Genomic DNA, 23623 nt, shown 5'->3' with positions numbered 1-23623 from the left:
GATGTCTCAGTGCCTTTGTCACTCAAGTGCTGCGTTTTGCTTGCAGTGCTGAGTTCAGAAATTCCTGGGACTAGAACTAACTGTGTGATTTTGTGGACTTAATTTCCTTAAATGTTATTTTGTTCTTTTGGTCACTGAGTTAACCTTCCAGTTGTGAACTTCAAGCTTGAAAGGATCTAACAATGTCCTCCAGCTATAGAAGAGAGGTGGCTTGATTTGGAGAGAAGGAAGCAGACAAAGAGAAGGTGAAAACATATCCATCAGATGGGCAAGAGGGAGGGAGAGAGGCTGTAGCTTCTCCCAAAATGTCTTGGAAGAGATGATTGCCTTCTGAAATGGAACTGACAAGTGTTCCATTGCAGGTGTCTTTTTCCTGCTGCAGAGAGCTCCTGGCGTGTGAATTCATACCTGCAAACCATCTGCCACATGAGCAACTGTCATGTGTTGCTCTTCACGCAAGTGCCATTTTCTGCGCTTGCTAAATTATATTGGGCGGTGTCTCATTGCCCTTTGTATCCATTGGCCTTGACTGGGCTCGTCTGGGAGAAGGAGATTCACAGGTAAACTTAAAAGGAATTATTTTGATTAAGAAGACACACCCCCCCCCAGCTCTTTGGATAAGAGATGTATTATCCCTCAAGTTAACATCAGAATAAGTGCTTTATGATGTGAAGGGCAGGGCTCTATTGAAGAATTTGGTTTTGCTAATAAGACAGTTTTACTTAAGAATGTGGAGTGTTTTAAGGATGCAATTGTGCAGAATACAGACTCTTGAGGATTCAAGAATTGGTACCATGTAGGTAGGAGTGCTGAGGCAAATCACCTTATGCTAAGAGGTACTGAAGAATTTTTCAAGACTGAAGCTTAAAGTTCTGCCAGGCTTTGCTGATATGTCTGCTGATTCAGGTTTTCTGATGCTCTTTTTCACTTCTCAGCATTGTGCCTTGAAGACAGATGTAGTGAGAAGAGGGAGGTAGAACAGTACTCTAGAGTTGAGGAGTACTGTTCCTGGAGGGTAGTGAGCTGGTATTGGATGTATAGACCTAAAAATAGTGAAAGTTCTTTGCTTTTGAAAACAAGAATCTCAGCAAAGTTGTTTTTCCTTCTCCAGTTACAGCATTGTAGGTATATTAATGGTAAAAAGAAGACTAGGGAAGGTGTGGGACTCTTTATAAAGGAAACAGGAGAAGTGGTGACAAGTGACATGGAGAAGGCTGAGGTTCTCAATGACTTCTTTACCTCAGTCTTCACTGGCAAGGGCTCCAGCCACATTCCCGGGATCATGGAAGATAAGGGCAGGGACTGGAAGAAGGAACTGCTCATTGTGAGTGAAGATCAGGTTTGTGACCATCTGAGGAACCTGAAAGTGTTCAAGTTTGTGAGATATCCATGAGATACCCCCACGAGTGCTGAAGGAACTGGCAGATGAGGTTACTAAACCACTCTCTATTACATTCCAAAAGCTATGGCAGTCCAGGGAGGTCCCCACTGACTGGAAAAGGGGAAACATAACTCCCATTTTCAAAAAGGGAAAGAAGGATGATCCAGAGAACTATAGACCAGTCAGCCTCACCTCTGTGCCTGGTAAGATGATGGAGCAGATCCTCCTGCAGGCACTGCTGAGACAGAAGAGTGAAGAGGTGATTGGGTACAGTCAGCATGGCTTCACCAAGGGCAAATCCTACCTGACAAACCTGGTGGCCTTCTATGGCAAGGTCACAACATTAATAGATGAAGGCTGAGCACCTGATGTCATTTACCTGGACCTGAACAAAGCTTTTGACACCGTCCCACACAACATCCTGGTCTCCAAGCTGGTGCAGTCTGGGTTTGATGGCCGCACTCAAAGGGTGGCTGTCAATGGCTTCTATGTCCCAGTGGAGGCCAGTGACAAGTGGAGTCCCTCAGGGATCAGTCCTGGGACCAGTCTTGTTTAACATCTTTGTCTATGACATGGAGAGTGGCATTGAGGGCACCCTCAGCAAGTTTGCTGATGACACCAAGCTGTGTGGTGCAGCAGACATGCTGGAGGGAAGGGATCCATCCAGAGGGACCTTGACAGGCTGGAGAGGTGGGCACAAGCCAACCTCATGAGGTTCAACAAGACCAAGTGCAAGGTCCTGCATCTGGGTCGGGGCAATCCCAAGCTTTGGGCAGTGACTGTCTTGAGAGCAGCCCTGAAGAAAAGGACCTGGGGGATGAGAAGCTCAACATGAGCAACCAGTGTGCACTTGCAGCCCAGAAAGCCAATCACATCCTTGGCTGCATCAAGAGAAGCATAGCCAGCAAGTTGAGGGAGGTGATTGTCCCCCTCTACTCCACTCTGGTGAGACCCCATCTGGAGTACTGCGTCCAGTTCTGGAGCCCCTATTACAAGAAGGATCTGGAGGTGCTGGAGTGTGTCCAGAGAAGGGCCACCAGGATGATCAGAGGGCTGGAGCACCTCTCCTATGGGGACAGACTGAAAGAGTTGGGGCTGTTCAGTCTGGAGAAGAGAAGGCTCTGAGGAGAACTTACTGTGGCCTTCCAGTATCTTAAGGAGCCCTACGAGAAAGCTGGGGAGGGACTCTTTAAGGTGTCAGGTAGTGATAGGACTAGGGGGAATGGGAAAAAACTAGAAATAGGCAGATTCAGATTGGATGTTAGGACAGAGTTTTCACCATGAGGGTGGTCAGACACTGGAACAGGTTGCCCAGGGAGGTGGTGGAAGCCCCATCCCTGGAGGCTTTTAAGGCCAGGCTGGTTGTGGCTCTGGGCAACCTGATCTAGTGGGAGGGGGGTTGGAACTAGATGATCCTTGAGGTCTGTTCCAAGCCTAACAATTCTATGATTATTTGAAGTGGTTAAGTGAATCTGGTAGGAGAGGATACATACATGTGTTCTGCAGTGCCATCCTTCTGGAAGTTTGCCTCAAAATACTGAGTCTGTTCAGCCCTGGTAATTTTCAGGAGCCTGCTGAGGTTGTGCCTAGCCTACTCCACCCTTCTAAAGAAAGGCAGGAATCACCATGTTGTGTAAACACTTGGAGTTCTCATTCTTAATCCCAGAATGTATTGCATTTTGGTTTGGATTTAAGCAATACAATGTCTTTTGCTTTATATATATGTGTGTACCTGGCTATAAAAAAAATTGAGTATCTGAGCTAGTTAAGAAGGTAACAAATGGTTTTTCAGAAACTTGTGTGCTGTCACTGTGTGCATCTCAAGTCAGTGACTTTCTAGCATATTAGTGCAGTCTGCAGGAAAATTATTTTTCTGCTACTGAGCAGAGATGTTTCATGAGTTGGAGGAATGTTTTCATAAGTTATTCACATAATAGTAAAATAATCCATCTCCTTTTCTGCAATTCCGTCACCTGCTTTCTACTCTGGGAAATGATGCATTAGATTTTTAATGTGATCACTGTTGTTCTGTGTAGTTTCAGTCACCAGCTAGTTAAGTGCTGCCTTGAATGCATCAGCTTTGATAGCTCAGATAATCATCAGTACAAATGCAATCCCTATTGGCAAATGTTTCTAGAGTGGTTATTTTATCCATATTTTGAAAGGCTTGTAAATACACTATTGCATATCACCCCTGCTTCTCTAACTGCACCCTGTGCTTTGTGGAAGCAGTTAGGATTAGCTGGAATTTGTTTTTTAGTCAAAGGATATCCATCTCCTCTTGCATTTTCTCATTAAGTGTTGACTTTAGATTTATTTCTTTAATCAAATATTATAGAACATCTGCCTTTTTTTTTTTTTAATAGTGGTATAGCTGAAACCATTGTCCAAGCACAGACTCTGGATTTGTTACTGAACTGCTTAGGGGGAGCAGTAATAATGCTAATCTAAAAGGCAATGTAGCAACTGTCATTAAAGTAGGATATTTACAATTTTCCATGTTGTTTTTTTTTTATACAGAATGGTGTGTCACTGTCTGCAAAGCCTATACATTAGTGTGGTAAGATTCTGAAATAGCAGACTTTGCTAAGCTTTGACTTCCATTATTTGAGGCAAATGGCTTGAGCTGTGTTACTCATATTCTGTGTGAGCTTGTACTCAAGTAATGTCCCCACAATACAAGAGGGAATGGTTAGTGACCTGCACCCCCATTTAAATACACAAAAGTCTATGGATCCGGAGGGCATACACCTGAAGGTACTGAGGGAACTAACAGAAGTATTTGCCAAGACACCTTCCATCATTTACCAGCAGTCCTGGTTAAGTGGGCAGGTCACAGCTGACTGTAGATTGGCAAACGTGATGCCAATCTACAAGAAGGGCTGGAAGGTGAACCCAGGGAACTACAGACCTGCAAGTTTGACCTTGATGCTGGACATCATTTTGAGTGCCATTATGCAGCATGTGCAGGGCAACCAGGTGATCAGGCACAGTCAGCATGGGTTCATGAACCCAGCCTTCTACAACAAGGTGACCTGATTAGTGGCTGAGGGAAAGGCTGTGGATATCGTTTACCTGGACTTCAGTAAAGCCTTTGGCACTGTATCCCGAAGCATCCTCCTGGAGAAACTGGCTGCTTGGATGAGTGGACAGTTCACTGGGCTAAAAATGGGCTAGACAGCCAGGTGGTGGGGAATGGCATTAAGCCAGGTTGGCAACCGGTCATAAGTGGTGGTCCCCACAGCTTGGCATTGGGGCCAGTCCTGTTTAATATCTTTCTCAATGATCTGGATGAGGGGATTGAGTGCTGTTTCAATAAGCTTACAGATGACACTAAATTGGGTACAAAGGCTCTGCAGAGGGGTCTGGACGGGCTGGATTGACAGACTAAGATTAATTGTATGAGATTTAACAAAGCCAAGTGCTGGGTCCTGCGCATGAGTCACACCACCCCATGCAATGTGACAGGCTTGGGGAAGAGTGGCTGGAAAGCTGCTCAGCAGAGAAAGACCTGTGGGTGCTAGTTGACAGCTGTCTTAACAAGAGTCAGCAGTGTGCTTAGGTGGCCAAGAAGACCACCGGCATTCTGGCCGGGATCAGTTATAGAGTGGTCAGCAAAGCCAGGAAGTGACCATGTCCCTGTACTCAGCACTGGTGAGGCCACACCTTGAATACTGTGTTTGGGCCCCTTGCTGCAAGGAGAACATCTTTATTGCTGGAGAGTGTCCAAAGAAGGGCATTGAAGCTGGTGAAGGGTCTAGAAAACAAGTCTTAGGAAGAGTGGCTGAGAGAACAGGAATTCTTTCATCTGGAGGAGAGGAGGCTGAGGGGAGTCTTTCTCACTCTACAGCTCCCTGAAAAGAGGTTGTGGTGAGCTTGGGGGTTGAGCTTTTCTTCCTAGTATCAAGTAACAGAACGAGAGGAAATGGCCTCAAGTTGCACCAGGGGAGGTTTAGGTTGGATATTAGGAAAAATAATGAGAAAATTTATTTACTGAGAAATTACTGAGAGAAGAGTGGTCAGACATTGCAACAGGCTGCTCAGAATTTGGAGGCACTGGTGGACAAGAAGGTGGACATGAGCCAACAATGTGCATTTGCAGCCCAGAAGGAAAATTGCATCCTGGGCTGCATCAAAAGAAGTATGTCCAGTAGATTGAGTGAGGTGATTCTGCCACTGTGCTCTGGTGAGACCTCATCTGGACTACTGTGTCCAGCTTTGGGGCCCCCCATACAAGAGAGACCTGCTCCAGCAGGTCTGGAGGAAGGTCACAAAGACGATCAGGGGCTGGAGCACCTCTCCTATGAAGACAGGCTGAAAGAATTGGGGCTGTCAGCCTGGAGAAAAGAAGGGAGACCTTACAGCTACATTTCAATATCTGAAGGGGACCTACAGGAAGGCTGGAGAGGGTCAGTGAAGTTGAGTAAGGACGCATGCAAAGTCCTGTGTCTGAGGAGGAATAACACCAGGCACCAGTAGAGGTTAGGGGTTGTCCTGCTAGAAAGCAGCTCTGTGGAGAAAGACCTTGGAGTCCTAGTGGACAGCAAGTTCTCCATGGGACAGCAATGTGCCCTTGCAGCCAAGAGAGCCAATGGGATCTTGGGGTGCGTCAAGAAAAGTGCATCCAGCAGATCTAGGGAGGTTCTCTTCCCCTTCTACTCTTCCGTGGTGAGACCACACCTGCAATACTGTGTCTTGGATTTGGGCTCCTCAGTCCAAGAGGGATGGATCTGCTGGAGAGAGTCCAATGGAGAGCTACGAGGATGCTTGCAGGACTTGCACATCTCTCCTATGAAGAAAGACTGAGAGACCTGAGGCTGTTTAGTCTTGAGAGAAGGCTGAGAGGTGGATCTTATTTACATCTCTAAATATCTGAGGTCTCTTTTTGGTGGTGCCCAATGATAGGGACAAGGAACAACAGGTACAAGCTAGAACACAGAAGGTTTCACTTCAACACAAGGAGACACTTCTTTATGATGGGGGTGATGGAGCACTGAAACAGGCTGCCCAGAGAGGTTGTGGAGTCTCCTTCTCTGGAGACTTTCAAAACCCACCTGGATGTGTTCTTATGTGGCCTGCCCTAGGTGATCCTGCTTTGGCATGGGAATCAGACTTGATTTCTAGAGGTCCCTTCCAACCCCTAACATTCTGTGATTCTGTGACTGTTTAGAAGGGTTTGTAGTGAAAGGACAGTGGTTTTCAACTGGATCAGGGTACGTTTAGGTTGGACATAAGGAGGAAGATTTTACAATGAGAGAGGTAAAATACTGGAACAGGTTGCCCAGGGATGTGGTTGAGGCCACATCCATGCAGACATTCAAGATCAGACTTGATGTGGCCCTGGGCAACGTGATCTAGGTGGAGGCACCCTGCTGACTGCAGGGGGGTTGGGCAAGATGACTTTTGAGGGTCCCTTCCAACCCAGTGCAGTCTGTGAGTCTGAGGTGGTGGAGTCACTGTCCCTGGAGGTGTTCGAGAAATGTGTGGACATGGCATTTTGGGACAGGGTTTGATGGCCATGGTGGTGTTAGGTTGAACGTTGGATGTACGATCTTAGAGGTAGACAGAACGGCAATAATTTTGAAAATGGCGTTTTTTAAAGAATTGTGTAGTGTTTGAAAACGAAAACAAACTCCAACCCTTGAATGAGGAATAAACATTTAAGCTGTGCTGTTTCTTTTTGAGCCTGTCATTTCTGCTGTTTCCCTGCATGAGAACTTAGTTTCCCTTGGAGAAGAGCTGTGATAGGATATCATTATGGTTGCTGAACTCTTTGAAAGTGAATTTAAGGCAAATAGTTCATACCTTTTTAGCTACTGGTATCTGAGTTATTTCAATCAGTTGGTTCTTGGAATTGATGCAGAGGTGTTTGATACTGCTTATTGCATTGGGATGCTTCCTGTTGGCATTGCTTATCCAATCTGTATGTTCATAGTTGTCAGTTCTGGGTTGGATTATTTTTTCTCTTTGAGACTAGTTGCACCCTGGAAACGGAACACATCCATTTATTTTTTTTATAGTATATATGTGACAACTCATACTTCCAAGTATTTTGTTACAAGTTTGCAGTGATACTATTGAGTTGACCTCCTTAGCTGTAATTGAAATACATTTTACCTTGTCACTGTCAGTGTGATGTACGAGCCCATTAGAAGTGCAAGGATTCTTAGCAGCTGCTGGTAGCTGGTGATGAGACACAAACAGTTTGCCTGGAGAAGCTGTGGATACCTCATCCCTGTGTGTGTTGAGGACCAGGATGGATAAGGCTTTGAGCACCATGGTCTGGTGGGAGGTGTCCCTGTCCATGGCGGGAGGGCTTGGAACTAGATGATTTTTAAGGTCCCTTCCAACCCAAGCCATTCTGTGATTCCTGGAAGCAGAATATGTGTAAATGAGGCTGAAAATCTACTTGTTTCCTTTCAATTTTTGGTAACATGAAGAGGGTAGTTTGGCTCATTCACTGGTCTCTGTGTGCCATAGGTGTTCTGCATTTTGACTCAGGTAGTCATTTTTTTTTCAATTATTTGACTGCTGATCTTAAAAACCTTTGCTATTAGTATTTTACTAAACATACGAAGTTTCAAGTTTTCAGCTGAATGAACTTTTGTCTTATTAGTAGAAATTCCATGCATCTTGTTTTTGAAAGGTAACACAAATTAGGAAGCTTTGGGTTCTGCACCATTAAGATACATACATAGCTGTTGCATTAGTAAATGTTTTTATGTAAGCTGAATAAAGGTTATGAACTCAGTTGTGTCATTATTGGCAGTGGTAATACTGAATAATAAGGAATTCACTTGTGCCATAAATCAAGTATGTGTGTTTTTTAAGAATATCTTAGAAACAGTTGGCTTGGTGGAGTTTTTTGTTTGTTTTCCTCTGCAGTGTTTAAAGCTTTCTCTCAAGATACCTTTAAATCAAGGCTGAAAGCTTTCTGGAAAGATAAATTTAATGCAACTTCCTCAATTTCCTTTGGTTAGAATTGTGACTTGCCAGCTCTAAGTCATTGTGGTATACTAGAAATCGTAGTTCAAAGGGTCCTTCTGGTCTTTAATCCATCCTTCTGTAAAATGACCTATAAATTAGGATCAGAGGGGTTTATACTTCGTGTTTATCTTTTAGAGAGGTAAAGTCTGTCAATTTGTTGGTTGGTTGTGTTTATGCATTTTTGTCCAGTGCTTTCTTTATGCCAGAGTTTGTCTTCCATTGACAAGACTATTACATCAGTTTTGTTAATTGCAGTATTTAAAAAAAAAATCATTTTTTTCTGTTCTGTGTGGATGCCTTTGGTTTTGTTAACATTTTTAATTGTTCAGTAAAAGTTTTAAATAAATGTATTAGATTTTAACATTCCTGCATTCTTTATTATGTGAAAACTCATTTTGGATCTAGCAAAATCACAGCAGACTAACGTAGTAATCATATTCCAAAGATTATCGATCACTTATGTACTGAAAAATGAAAATAAAATCAATGATCAGTTCACCTATATGCTTTATTACACACTTGGCTCCCTGCTTTATAATTTCCTGTGTTCATCTTTGCATCTAAATCTCGATTTTGGAAGTTCTTTCCACATTTGTCTTCAAGGAAGAACTCTTGTCATCCAGGATTGGAAGAGTATCCATCAGAATCATAATCCTGCCAGTTACTGATCTTTGGATCATCAGCCTTGCTGAAATTCACTGTATTGTGCACGACACCACGCGGATTCTCATTTTTTCTTTTCCCCACAGGAGTTTTTCTGATAGAACCATCGTTAAACAGTATGCTGATTTTCTTGGTTCTTTACTTGAAGTGCTGCAAACAATAAGCTACATCCTTAAGGGATATTATTACTGTTGAAAAATGGAATTTGTAAAGTTTGGTTGGTATGCTTCTGTAAATGCTTGTGAGTAGATCACAGGATGATAGGGGTTGGAAGGGACCTCTGAAGGTCTTTTGAGTTCAATCCCTCTGCCAGAGAAGGACCATAGAATCTAGCACAGGTCACACAAGAACACATCCAGATGGCTCTTGAAAGTCTCCAGAGAAGGAGACTCCACAACCTCCCTGGGTAGCCTGTTCCAGTGCTCTGTGACCCTCAGAGTGAAGGTGAGGTGTTGAGGTGGAACCTCCTGTGCTGTAGTTTATATCCATTACCCCTAGTCCTGTCACAGGGTGCAACTGAGAAGAGCCTGTTCCCTCCCTCTTGACACCCAGCCCTCAGATATTTATAAACGTTTATTAAATCCCCTCTCAGTCTGCTCTTCTTCAGACTAAACAGCCCCAGGTCTCTCAGCCTTTCCTCATAAGGCATGTGCTCCAGTCCCTTAATCATCCTGGTAGCTCTCAGTTGGACTTTCTCCAGCAGGTCTTTGTCCCTCTTGAACTGGGGAGCCCAAAACTGGACACAATATTCCAGGTGTGGTCTCACTAGAGAGTAGAGGGGGAGGAGAACTTCCCTCGATCTGTTGGATACACTTTTCTTAATGCACCCCAGCATCTCATTGGCCTTCTTGGCCACGAGGGCAAGGGATAACTTGTCCATCAGGACTCCCAGGTCCTTTTCCACAGGGCTGCTCTCCAGTAGATCACCTCCTAACCTGTACTGGTGCAGTTTATTATTCCTTCCCAGATGCAGGACTCTGCACTTCTTCTCTTCTGGTTTCAAAAATGATGATGGTGTAAAAGCTTCCCAAAGTGATGCTGTCAGTCATATTATATTAATACTGTTGATCTTGGTCTGGCATTTAAGCAAGGCTTGTAAATAAATATTTTGTAAAATTTCTCCAGATTTGCAAAAGATTACCTATTTTTCTTCCCTAAATGAAATTTTCTCCTCATGCTCAGTGATCCATTTGTGGTTTTTTCAGGACTTTGATTGGGCAATCCTAATACTTCAATTGTTGCTTAACTGTGAAGAATAAATCTTTTAAGGTCTCCTAGTTGCTGTTTCTCAGAGCAGAAGTAGTAACTGTGTTAGTACCCAGTTGCAGCCTCAGTTATTGAGGGAAAGAGATAGAGCACTGAACTGTTTTTGCAATTTTATGACAGTTCTTTTTATACATCCTGGGGTTTTTTTGCACTTACCGTTTTATATTGAAGTAAAACTAAAGTGTCACATAATTAGACTTGGCAAGACAAGCAACCTGTGTAGCTTTTAAACACACTTACATGTGAAGTCCAGCAGTGATCAGTTTTTATCTTTTTCTCAAGTATATTTGAAAACATCAAATAAAGCATTTTCGTTACTTCACGTATTTGTTTTTAAAGACATCTTTTCAAGGTCTCCAGTTCTGCAACACAAGGCATCCTTTTCTTCTTTGTGTGAGGAACTGACTGCAAAGCTGATGGCAAGTGTAAAGTTCACAGATAGGTTTTATTGGAGCTTCACACACTACTGACTTCTACATGCTCTTGCTATATGTCTGTGGTAATTTTGGCACTTAAATGATAGTGAATTAAGTGTGTAAATTTACTGCCATCTTTCTAGTTAATCTTATTCAGTAGTTTGTTTTACTGATTGTATTCATAAAGGGTGACAAGTGTGAAAATACCTTCATTTAAAGGAAACCTCTACAAGGCAAAATTGGGAATTAATTACTTTTTGGAACAGATTATGTATTACATTTGATGACACTAGAATTGAAACCATGTTGCTCACTGTAAGAATATCTAAAGCAGTCCTTATTGTAATTTTGCAATTAGGGTTGAAAATGAGTCTTATAAATTAAGATGATGCTGTATGTGACCTGCACCAGCAGAAGGAAATACTGGTGTACAGATGTGAAGTGTTTCATCAGCTGGATGACAAACTTTAAGGAGGGTTAGCAACTGCTGCATAAAGCCACTGTTCTTGGTCCTGCTACGTGGTGCAAATGATGTACCCTGCTCAACAAGGCTATGATGAGCACCAGTGGTGGGTAGGGTGGGAAGTTGCAGCATTTTATACAAGGCAAGATGTTATTGCAGCAGCTGGTACTTACATCAGTGTTTACCACCAGTAGTGTAGGCTGTGTAGTCTCATTTATGGACTGATAATGGAAGAGAGAAGAAGATTAATGTTAATTTAGCATGTGAATTACTGGTATGATTTGAGAGTTTTTTGACTCTTGACATATGTAGGACTTGTAAAATTTCATTTGGTCCTTACAAGGTTTTCAAGATTTGAAGCCCACTATGACCATGGCTATTGCTTATTCTCATATCATTTTTCACTTCCTTCAACTGTGTTTCTGCTGTGTAGCACTTAGAGCACAGTAGTGGTTGTTTTAATAAATGTGTTCGTGCAGGTTGCTAAGTAAATGATGTCTTGGGAAGTGGGCAAGCTGCATGTGCTGGACAAAAACCAACATTCATCTGTGATTCAGCATGGACAGCAGATTAGGAGGGCATCTGCATTGTGTATCCTTGTAAGCAGAGTCCTCATGTAAATCACTTCCCCATGGCTAGCCTGTCTTTGTAGACTGCTTGTGCCTGCATACTGTTTAAGCAAGTCATAGCTGTCTCTGGGAACTTAACCACTTTGTTTCCCTACCATTAGTAAGTGAAAGAGCTCTGCAACACAGTCTTACACACCTGCTCTTTTCTGTTATTTTGAAGTAGTCAGTTTGGATAGTTAGTGTTGTTAGCAGAAGAAGCAAATGTCTTCCCTGCTCTGGCAATTTAATACTTGGAGATAATTTTGTTTTAAAATGCTACCATGTTTTGGATGTTAAATTTATCAAGGGTAAGTGTTACTCTTCTGTGTAATATTCAGCATCTGGAAGCTAAGGCTGCATTTCCAGAGATGGTGATTGAAGAGCTGTGTGTACAGATGAAAATAATAAAGTGCTTATTATCACTAGCTCAGCATGTGGCAAGCACTGTAAATGCAACCAGTAACATTTTCTTGTAATGGCATCTTAAATTTTGTACTTTTACTATAAGAGCTAGAGTCAGCCTCTCACTCTGCAGTGCCCACGAAGCTGCTAACATTTTGAAAGGCAAAATGCTTATTGTGCTTTACCTTTTGTCCTGTTCCCATCTTTGTTAAACCTCAACCTGTAATTTCATTATTCTTCTAATGGTGCCCCACAGCAAGTAAATCAATCCAGACTGAGACAACTGTGATCCCACCTGCTCTCCTTCCTTTGTCCTACCACTGGCAGTTGCACAATGAGCTGCCTCACAGAGGTGAGTTGGCTGACATCTAACGCTGTGCCCTGGGAGTGGGTAGAGGTTTGGCTTCAGCCAGCTCAGTTCCTGAAGCCAGTGCTCCACTCTTGTGTGACTGGTCTTCCCGAGGGAGGGATGGTTTTTCCCTTTCCTGGTTAGGATTCAGGGTGACTTAAAATGCACAAGCTGGCAATGCTGGTGGAAGAAGCAGTCGCTAGTGTTTCCTGACAGTCACATTGGCCTATCCCTCTGTCAGTGCTGCATGTGCACACTGAAATAGATGAGGGGATTGCACTGGCTTAAAGCTAACAGATGTTTTTATCTTAAGCCCCTGGTATGGTTTACTATCGTGGGTGCAGAAATGTTTACCTCCAGTGCCAGGAAGGGTGTGAGAACAAATGGCCAAAAGCAGAGGCAGACAAGGCTTGCTTTTGTTTTTGGCAGCACTAATTTAAAGTGCCTTCAAGTGTTTATTGAGCTGTGGCCTCACTCGTGGAGGTGTGGAGTATTTTATGTTCTGAAACATCTGTAATGGGATGAATATCCAAGCCAGTGTGTTACTGAGTCAAAGTGGAGAGCCACAAGGGTGATTAGGGGACTTGGAGCATTTCCTTATGAAGAGAGACTTAGAGACCTGTGGCTGTTTAGTCTTGAGAAGACTGAGAGGGGAATCTGATCAAGGTCTGTAAATATCTGAGGGGGGTGGGTGTCAAGTGGAAGGGGCCAATCTCTTTTTGGTGGTGCACAGTAATAAGACAAGGGACAATGGATACAAATTTGAACATAGAAGGTTTCATGTCAACATGAATAGAAACTTCTTTACAGTGAGGGTGAACTGGAAGAGGCTGCCCAGAGAGGTTGTGGAGTCATCTCTGGAGACTTTCAAAACATACCTGGATGCATTCCTGTGCAGACTATCTTAAGTGATCCTGCTTTGGCAGGGGGGTTGGATTCGATCATCTCTGGAGATCCCTTAAAACCTCTAATGTTCTGTGATTATATGAAATGTTGCCGGGTTCTACACATTGGCCACAACAACCCCATGCAGTGCTACAGGCTGGGGACAGAGTGGCTGGAGAGCAGCCAGGCAGAAAGGGACCTGGGGGTACTGATTGATAGCCAGCTGAACATGAGCCAGCAGTGTGCCCAGGTGGCCAAGAAGGCCAATGGCATCCTGGCCTGTATCAGGAATAGTGTGGCCAGCAGGAGCAGGGAGGTCATTGTACCCCCATACACAGCACTGGTTAGGCCACACCTTGAGTATTGAGTCCAGTTCTGGGCCCCTCAGTTCAAGAAAGATGCTGAGTTGCTTGAACGTGTCCAGAGAAGGGCAACAAAGCTGGGGAGGGGCCTGGAGCACAAACCCTATGAGGAGAGGCTGAGGGAGCTGAGGTTGTTTAGCCTGGAGAAGAGGAGGCTCAGGGGAGACCTCATTGCTACCTGAAGGGAAGTTGTAGCCAGGTGGGGGTTGAACTCTTCTCCCAGGCAGCCAGTGACAGAATGAGAGGACACAGTCTCAAGCTGCACCAGGGGAGGTTTAGGCTGGATGTTAGGAAGAAATTCTTCAAAGAAAGAGTGATTGGGCTTTGGAATGGGCTGCCCAGGGAGGTGGTGGAGTCACCGTCCCTGGAGGTGTTTAAAATCAGACTGGATGAGGCACTTAATGCCATGGTTGAGTTGATTAGATGGTGTTGGGTGATAGGTTGGACTTGATGACCTTGAAGGTCTTTTCCAACCTGGTTAATTCTGTGATTCTGTGGTAAAGGTGAAGGTGAACTATGTGCTTATTGGCTTATTAAGAAAATTGCTTCTGATAGAGGAGCAGATTCTTTCCTGAAGAACATAGTGCTGTGAATTTTGGTGGAAACAGTAATGAATTTGGAGCACACAAATAAAAGCATTTGAAAATACCTGAAAAAGCTATCATGTCTCTGTGGTCTTAATTTCTTTGTGTTATTCATGGAACTGTGTAAAATTTCTTGCCTATGTTGAGAAAAGCAAAAAGTAGATACAGGGTCTTTTCATGGCACAATGAGAAAAAGCAGGGAAATGCAGAGCACAGGAACTAAAGGAACAGAAGAGGAGAAATTGTGGTAGTGCATTGAATCAGAAAGAGTTGCATATTTGGAGTTTAATGCTTTAAAGCATCTTTTTGCTTGCATAACTCTACTAGATTTTGTTCTACCTTTGCTTAATTAAGAAATAACTAATTACATCCTGTATGTAGTTAGAAACATGCAGAAAATCATACTTTATATGTGTAAACTTCTCAAGTAAACTTCTCAAATGTATGTACATAAAATCTCAATAACCCATTGGCTAAACTGAGTCTGTTCAGAAGTCAGTGCCACACTTAAACATTGAGATCAGTGTTTTGATATGCATCAGTTATGCCTTATAGACTGCAATCTTAAACTGGCTCACGGCTTTATCATTCTCTCTTCCTCAATAAGGAATGGGAAAACATTCTTTAGTCCTAAAGATTAATTTTAAACATGTTTTGGTAGTGAGAACAAGATTAGCAGTCACTAACAGCAATCAATCTCAGAGGGAAAAAGTTCTGATTAATTGACTTCAACAGCTATAAAGAATAATTAATCTTTTCTGTGAGTTTTAATAGAGCACTTAGCACCCACTCCAGCATGTGTCATTTTGTTAAATTTCACATTTTCTTCTTACCCAATGGGTTTTGGTATGTTTGTGTTGGTTCAAGTTCTGTATTTTGTGGATGTAAGTAAAGAAGTGGGGTATGAGAAAGTGTTTTAAGTCATCTGCATGATTGCATCAGACATCAACATGCCCTAGCCCAGGGGTCACATGTATTCTGTCAGGGTAATTACCCAGACTGCATGCAAAGGCGCCTGCAAAAGAGATGAATGGTTCTTCTGATAGCAACAGTCTGCTGTCCTCTAGGAGCTTCTGAAGAGGTGCCCATGTTCCTAACAGATGTTTTGGTGAAGAGAGGAGCTTACTCCTGTTTGCTGTGAACACAGTCCTCAGGACACATGGTATTCAATGTACATCCACAGGGCTTTCAGGAAGTGTCAGTGCAGTGTGTACATGCAAGTGATCTGGTGCTTCTATGAAGGGATCAATCTATTGGAATGGATTCCCCAGAGAAGCTGTGGATGTCTCATTCCTGCAAGTGATCTGGTGCTTCTATGAAGGGATCAATCTATTGGAATGGATTCCCCAGAGAAGCTGTGGATGTCTCATTCCTGCAAGTGATCTGGTGCTTCTATGGAGGGATCGATCTATTGGAATGGATTCCCCAGAGAAGCTGTGGATGTCTCATTCCTGCAAGTGCTTAAGACCAGGCTGGATGAGGCTTTGAGCAACCTGGTCTAGTGGGAGGTGTCATTGCCACCCCATGGCAGTGGGGCTAGAACTAGTTGGTTTTTAAGGTCCTTTCCATCTCAAGCCATTCTGCGATTCTATTCTGCAAATGCAGTAGGTCGTCTGAGTGATTGAAGGCTGCAAGAGACTTGTTCAGCTGTGTACTGACAGCAGAAGTTACTAGCCCTTTCAGGAATAACTGATTTAGACATCTGTCCCTTTTATGTGTTCTCAGATACTCCACTCTCACGCACACAAATGAACAAAATTAGGTAGCACTTAATAGCTTCCAAATGAGTGATGTAGCTAATGCTCCTGTATATGTGGCTGTCATGCAGAGAATTGTACTTTCTCTTTTCCTTGTACAAATTCCTGAGTTTTGCAGATTTGTCTCCTGATACAGGATGTATGTGTTTTGAGAGTTGATGGGTGCCATTTGTACAGCTTTGTCAGAAACAATGAAACACCACTTACATAGAGAGGCTCAAGAACTACCCTTTTTTAGTACCAATAAAATGAGGTTTCATTTTTCTGCAAGTTTCACTGGAAGAGTGATTTCTAGAAATTTCCAAATAACTCCTGAGTGCTGCTGCTGCCCTTGGCAGACTGTACTGCCCACAAGACATGCAACAGTCATCTTTAAATTCATCAGGTACGAAGTGTCTATTCATGGTATGATGTCACTACAAAGTTAGATCTGAAGTGTCCAGTCAGGATGAGCTACTTTTAGAAGTTGGCTTAGTGGTCAATGGCTTCAGTGACCGTTTTGCAGCTTCAGAAAAGGAAACCTTTGAATATATCCAGAACGTGATCTCTACATGGAATTACGACCCAGTGCCAGAGCATGACAGTCCTCAGGGAGCTCTTGGGGCTGGCATCCCAAGATTACTGCTGCATTCTTCAGTTAAACTGGTAAGGTGGCACATATCATGTTCCTTCATCCTTCCAGCTTCTGATGAACAGGCTGTGTTCTCTTGGAGGAGTACCCAAGGTAGTTTGTAGTATTGTATAATCAGTTGCCAAACTGCCTCAAGTCATCAATAAAGCAGAAAGGCCCAGGGAGGTTGTCAAGAAACACGTGGATGTAGCATTTCAGGACATGGTTTAATGGCCACGGTAGTGTTGGGCTTATGGTTGGACTTGATGATCTTAGTGGTCTTTCCCAACCAATACAATTCCATGACAAGGGTAAGGCAATGCTGCTGGTACAGTTCAGCACAAGTTTTATTTCCTTGCATTCCTTTCCAGTATGATTTGGGAGCAGGTTCTTTAATATGGATAGTCCAGAGGTGTATTTTTCCTTGTGTGTTTTCAAGAAAACCTGCAGCAAAAGAGAGATTGGAGAATCACATTTCCATTACATTGTGTGAGACATAGTAGAAGGTTTTTCTTTCTAGCCACTGGGAGTAAGACTGATTGTTCCAAGCTACAAGGGGAAATTTGACATTCTTACTGGTGTGTCTTTGAAAGAGAAGTTTCAGTATCTTTTTAAAAGTTAGTACATTTTTTCACCTAAATGTGCAAGAGTGTTTTTGGAGTTCTGCTTTTCTCATCAGAAAGGTGTGCCCTGTTCATGGTACAAGTGCAGTGCTGGTATTGTTTCCTGCTTGAGAGAGGTGAACAGCAAACTAGTGAAGAGGATGATTTAAAGGAATATTAGACATGATATTTTCTGCTTTTAATTGGAGAAATTTACAGTTTAAGTACTTAAGTTTTGTACAGAGTGTTTGGGTAGTTTGGGTCAAAGAGACACAAGCTCTCCCTTGTCTTTAGATTCCAGCAGCATAGCTCTAAGATGCAGAAATGTGGGGAAGAATCACAGATGCCTAATTATGTGCATTATTGCTACTCCTGGTTATAAGACACAGTGTTTGTGTGGTTAATGCATTATAATAACAGGCCTATTGAAATGAGAAATAATTAACTGCCAAGTAGTCTAGATCACACAAGCGTTTGTACTGTCCTTAAAATGCACTAAGAACAATATATCTGCCTGCTGTGGTTGCATGTTCAAAAATCCACTGTCTTAGTGTATCTGCATAGTATTATTCATCTGCAAATAAGTAAATAGTTGTTTGCTCCTGACACAGGATAGGAAAAGCACAGAACTGATTAACTGGCTCATGGGTTTTGTTTAGGATATAATCTAAAACTGATTGCTGCTTATGTTGAAAATTAATTTTTTGTGTTTGCAGTATTTTGAAGTACTAGCTACAAGTACCACCATGAATAAAGACCTAGTATATATTTGTTTTATTGTTCTTAATGTATTAAGTTTGTGAAAAGCCAGTTCACTAGAAAAGGAATCAGTGTTTCTTGACTGTTAAGGATATTGTGCCTAATAAGGAATCTGACATTTAAATGTTTGCTAGCTAATAAACCAAAGCCATACAGGTTATGGATGATAAATCTTTCACTTGCTCTTAGGTTTTTAATGGGCTTTTGGAAAAAAGCCAGGATTAAAACGATACAGAAAACATACGGTTTAAATTACCTCTCTCTGTAACATTGGACAATTGTGTCTCATGTATTAGAACAACAGTAATTTAGGAAAGTAATTTAGCAGCTGTCACCCAAATGGAAATAATATCTGTCATGGCATGAAACAAAGTGTTTTAAAGCAAATAGCTAAAGTAGGATGAATCAAAACATAGCTAACCAACAGCTTTACAAATAGAAGTTTGTATTTTACTGAAGAGAGACTCTAATTGCCTTTTCCAAAGAAGGTGCATCATTCTAATAGCTAAATCATTTAATCGTTTTAATAGCTAAAGAACTCACTGCTGAGTAGTAAGATTTTTTTTTTTAAGTTATTTTAAGTAAAAAAAAAAAAAGCTGTCAAAGCGTATCAAGAATTGATAACACAAATTTCTAAGGTCATTCACAACCCACCTGGACACTGTGCTGTGCAACTTCACCACAGCACATGATCCTTCACTGGCAGGAGGTGCCTTCTAACTCCTACTATTCTGTGATTCTGTGATTTTGTTTCAAGAATACTAGCCAGAAGAAGTGCAGTTTGCATGTTTGTGATTCTGTATATACCAGCAACACTTTTCAGAGCATGCAGCTATCTTTCAGTGTGCTCAGATCATAAAGAGAATTGGCTTTGTTACTAGGAGTTAGGTGCTTTTGTAAACAGATTAATCAGATGTAGTTAAGTATCACAGTTTATTTTTCCCACGTTTCTTAAGTGCATTTGACTTAGTTTTCCATTCACTTTCACACAAAGTATGTTTAAAAATATTGAAACTCGGTTAAAATTCTTAGCTATGTGTAGAATTCCTGTCCTTACAGCTTACCTTTTCCTGTTTAGTAGAGGACTTACACATCAGAGTGTGTGATATGAAACACTTTCAGACTGACACAGCTGTCAAAAAACATCCCTCAATACATCATTAATCATTGTGTATTTCTAGAGTATGAAATCCTGATGTAACGTTACGTTTGTTGTAATCAGCTTGGTAGGAGCTGTATTCACAGGCATGAATTTTGAAGAGTAAAAGGGACCTGCAGATGAAAAATATATTGGAGCAGTCTTGAAGACTTTTTTTTAGCAACATATATAATCTGATTTTTGTCTTTGATATTTTGCTTCCATTACTTTGTTCAAGAAAGGTTGTGATTGCTTTTAGGATAACATGTACAGACCTCTTCCAAAAGCTCTCTGGACTTTCTGGTGTCAAAACCTGAAAATGATAATGCTGTCCTTGGCCTACAAATTTCATGGGTCCAAATTAAATAAACTGCCTTTTTAGTCTCAGTCCTAACAAAACTAAATCAGAGGTGTTTTGAGGCTTATTTTCTGGGTTTTATATTATTTCAGGTGTTAATTTTGCTGGATGTGTTCTTGTGCTCAGGAATATTTTGTTTCATCTTGCTACAGTAATTTAGGAAGAGCCAGTGATGGTGGGTGTTATTTAAAGAATATTCTTAGTTCCACAACAACACACAAATTCTTACAGTTTTTATGCTACAAAGTGGGGGATATTCATGTCTAGCAGTTGAGTAACAGATTTATCAGTTTGCTCTTTATAATTTGATTTTGAGAACACACAATTTGTGCTAATTTTTCCACCTGTTAAACAAGTCTTTTTCAGTATTCTTACTGCTGTTTAAAATTAATATTCAGATGTTAGATAGAGAGCTCCAGGTTAATTTTTTTGCACAAATCTAGAAAAACTGAGCATAATCTCTGAAGAATTGTAAGATTTAATTACAACATTGAAAATGTGGTACAGTAGAAAACAGTGCACTCACAGCTTGATGATGCTAAGACCTGGCAGTTATTTTCAATGGAGTATTTGCTGTCTGTTATTTTTCCACTTCTCTTTAATTGTGTTGTGGATACAACAATTCTGTTGTAAAGCTGATGTGCTCTTGTTTTATTGGTGGGTTTTTCCATCCTTTTCATGATGTTTTCTTTCGTCCATAAGTGTTGAGAAAACATGAAATAGCAGGAATACTTTTTTTGCAGTTTTTAGAGTTGCTGTGGATTAATTTTTATCTTCTTAAGGAATTTGTAGCAGCTCTCTGGTCACCTATGTTTAGAGAAGCTAAACCTATGGCAACATTACTCGAATGCTGTTTTCCCACAGCTCCTATTTCATGTTGACTTGCCTTGGACTTTTCTTGCAACATGATTAGTGTGGCTAAAATCCCCAGAAAATCTTACAGCACTGCTAAAAACAGGGTGACTAAATCTCTAGTGAAGCTTTGAAAGCATGTAACTGATCAATTTTTGTTCTTTTCTAGGTGATGGATGTGGACACACAATTTTGGGCCCTGAAAGTGGAACTCTTGCTTCAATAAATTACCCCCAGACCTCTCCCAACAGCACAGTTTGTGAATGGGAAATCCGTGTGAAGCCTGGGCAGCGAATTCAGCTCAAATTTGGTGACTTTGATATTGATGACTCAGATTCCTGTCATTCCAGTTACTTAAGAGTTCACAATGGGATTGGCCCCACCAGGACAGAGATAGGTAGGAGCCTTTTCTAGCTGTATTTGAAAGCTGTTGTCTTGTGTAGAACTTGGATATGCTGTTGGCACTTTGGTTACTTTAAATTTTCTCCTTGTTTAGCTGTTCTGAGCACAGAGTGACTAATACGCATATGGTATTAAATAAGTTACTAATTTATAGCCCTGGAAAACAATTATAATTTAGTTGGATATTGGGTAGAGTAAGACTTTGCCTGAATACATCATACACTGCTTTGGACAGTGTGGATTTTGAGTCTTCTGTAAAGTGATGAAGAAAGTGCTTATTATTTACAGGGATCTCAAATAAGGGAATGAAAGGAATAGTAGTAATTATTGAATCAGTTTGTTTTCCTAGAGATGTCAGAATATCCTTAATGTAATTATTCTTACATAATTCCATTTTGTTTACTGTTACTAAAGTATATGTACATGTCTGTCTTCGTGAGACAGTTTCTATATCCTAAAAATGAACTGAAAAAAATGATGAGTAATAATGATAGCTGTACTTCCTACATTTTATTTGTGTATACACCAGGTCCCAAGTGCAGCACATATCCTGTAGTAATCTTTGATTCTTCAGGTTCTCAAAGGAAACTCCACTGCAATAATTTTTTTTCCTCAGACCTTTATCAGTAGCTTGCAAAGTTCTTTTAAGCACTGAGGAGGAAATTGCAAAGCTATGAGGATCTTAATTAGAAAACAAACAAACAAACAACACACACACACAAAAGAAAAAACCCCACCAAAAAAACCCCAACAGCACCACCAACAAAAAACCCACAACCAAAACATAGGTATCTTATCCGAAATGCCTTTTCTTTTTATATGGAATGACTCTGAATTGAGCTGTACATCTTGAGCTGGCATTAATGGATGTGAGGCTTCAAAAGTTATGTACTTAAGCTATCTCCCATCTTCTGCTAATGTCCATAGTTTAGCTTTTCTTTTCAAGAGGACAAATATAACTTAATGACCACAGGGCAGGGTTTTTTCAAATAGCAGTGTGATATCTGCATCAAGGGGTATGTAGGGTTATGTTGCATAAAATTCAAAATGAATTGTTCCCTTCATAAGATCAGTTGTTTTGTGCAGATTGATTTTCTTTTCTTTCCTAAAGTTTTAATCTGGAGACAGATAGGGAAAGAGGGATTTACTTCAGCAAGATTGTTTTTGTGCACTCCAATGCCAATTCCACTAAACTGAGGTTTTACAAAGAGGCTAGTAGAATGTTAGCCTTCTTGACCCTCCTTTCCAACTGATACCTAGGTAAGTATGTGGGAAAATAAGTATGTGCTTCCAGCTGCTGAGCCAGAGTTGGTCTAAAATAGGAAATGGTGAAGTCCTTAAATGGCCAGGAATGTCCAGTTCTGATAAGTCTATTATTCACTTTTACAAGTGACTTAATGACTTCAAGTAAATTTTCTACTTCATTTGTTTCTCTGGACTTTCAGCTGTTCACAGCTGGTGCAGTAGCTCAGTATGTTGAGCAAATGTGTGTGTTGTTCTGTGTTTAATAAATTAAATCACAGAGCAAACAGTGATACTAATAGTGGCAGATACAGGTAATGGAGATTCTTGAATGTTCCTCTTTGAAGCAACAAACGCTGGAGAGATTAAACAATGACCTGAATTCATTTGGAAGAAATCTGGATTTATCTTTAAGTTTTTCCATTCAAGACTACTGACATGGTCTAACACTAAAATACTTGTATCACATAAAATCTGAAGTCCAGTGATATCCTTAACCCCAAATGACTTAAAATGTGGCTGATTAGATGAAAAATCGAATTGTTTGTGGGCTACTTCATTCACAAACAGGTTTCAAAAAAAGCTTTTAAGGGCTAGTGCTCATTCTAAGCCTTTTGAATGTTTATCAATAAATCAAAAGACAATCAAAATCCTTAGTGTTAAGTTTGTCTCTAGTTTAAATAAGATCTAGGTGTGTCCTGCATTGGATTTTATCACAGTTCATTCACTGTGTGTCTACAGTCAGATATACTTACTTAATGCAAGCCCAGACCTATAGGAGCAGAGAACATAAGCTACTGTGGGAATTCCCTCTCCTGCTGTCGTGCTGCTATAGGAAAGCACTTGGGGTCTGTCAGTGAGTAAGTACAGACAAAATCAGCACATACCATTGATAGAAGAGTCACAGCAGTCATGTTTTATCCATCTCTAGTATCTGCTTTTTGAAAAGTTTGCTAAAAGTCTGGTGAGAGGCCAGGGAAGAGTTAGAGAAATGATTTACAGTCTCAGAAGTATGTCTTGCCGTGACTCTTAAGGTGCATCAGGCCAAAGTTTGTTGAAGGCTCAATCTCCATGGTGCAAGCAGCACTGTATAATTTACCCAAGACAGATTTAAATGCCTTTCCCAGTGTGCTTGTCCAAAACAGAAGATAAGTGGTGTTTTGAGGACAGGCTGACCTACCCTGAGAGGAGTCTCATGCTGGCCAGTGGTGTAACAAGATCCAGTGGCTGAAAACAAAACTTGGGGGGAAAAAAAAAAAAAAAAAAGGAAAAGTTGGGAAAATTATGCAGTTCATGATGAGTGCAGTTAATCAAAGAAATATGACTTACTGCAAAATAGATGGTCGGTGTCAAGCCTTGGAAACAGGGAACTTATTTCTTTTTAACTCTACCTGATAACCAGTTTAAGTAGTGACTTTAGATAAGGTTCTATTTGTATCATATTGTACCTTTCATTAAAATATTCTAGAATCTGGTTTGAGGTTTGGTTTGGTTTGGTTTTTTGTTTTGTAAAATATCCTTGCTTTCTTCAAAAAAC

The 23623-nt window shown here is 41.2% G+C and overlaps 1 protein-coding gene across 1 annotated transcript in view; it reads left to right on the top strand.

Annotated features, from left to right (window-relative positions):
• Positions 1 to 23623, top strand: part of DCBLD2 (discoidin, CUB and LCCL domain containing 2) — a 47678-nt gene that overhangs the window by 3998 nt on the left and 20057 nt on the right. The window contains exon 2 of the mRNA XM_054386105.1: positions 20612 to 20839. Coding sequence (XP_054242080.1) covers positions 20612 to 20839 — 228 coding nt within the window. The remainder of the gene's footprint in view (positions 1 to 20611; positions 20840 to 23623) is intronic.

This window comes from Indicator indicator, chromosome 1 (genome assembly GCF_027791375.1).
Source record: "Indicator indicator isolate 239-I01 chromosome 1, UM_Iind_1.1, whole genome shotgun sequence".
Lineage (NCBI taxonomy): Eukaryota > Metazoa > Chordata > Aves > Piciformes > Indicatoridae > Indicator > Indicator indicator.
The sequence above is the reverse complement of the archived record's forward strand: the minus strand, read 5'-3'. Positions and strand labels throughout refer to the sequence as shown.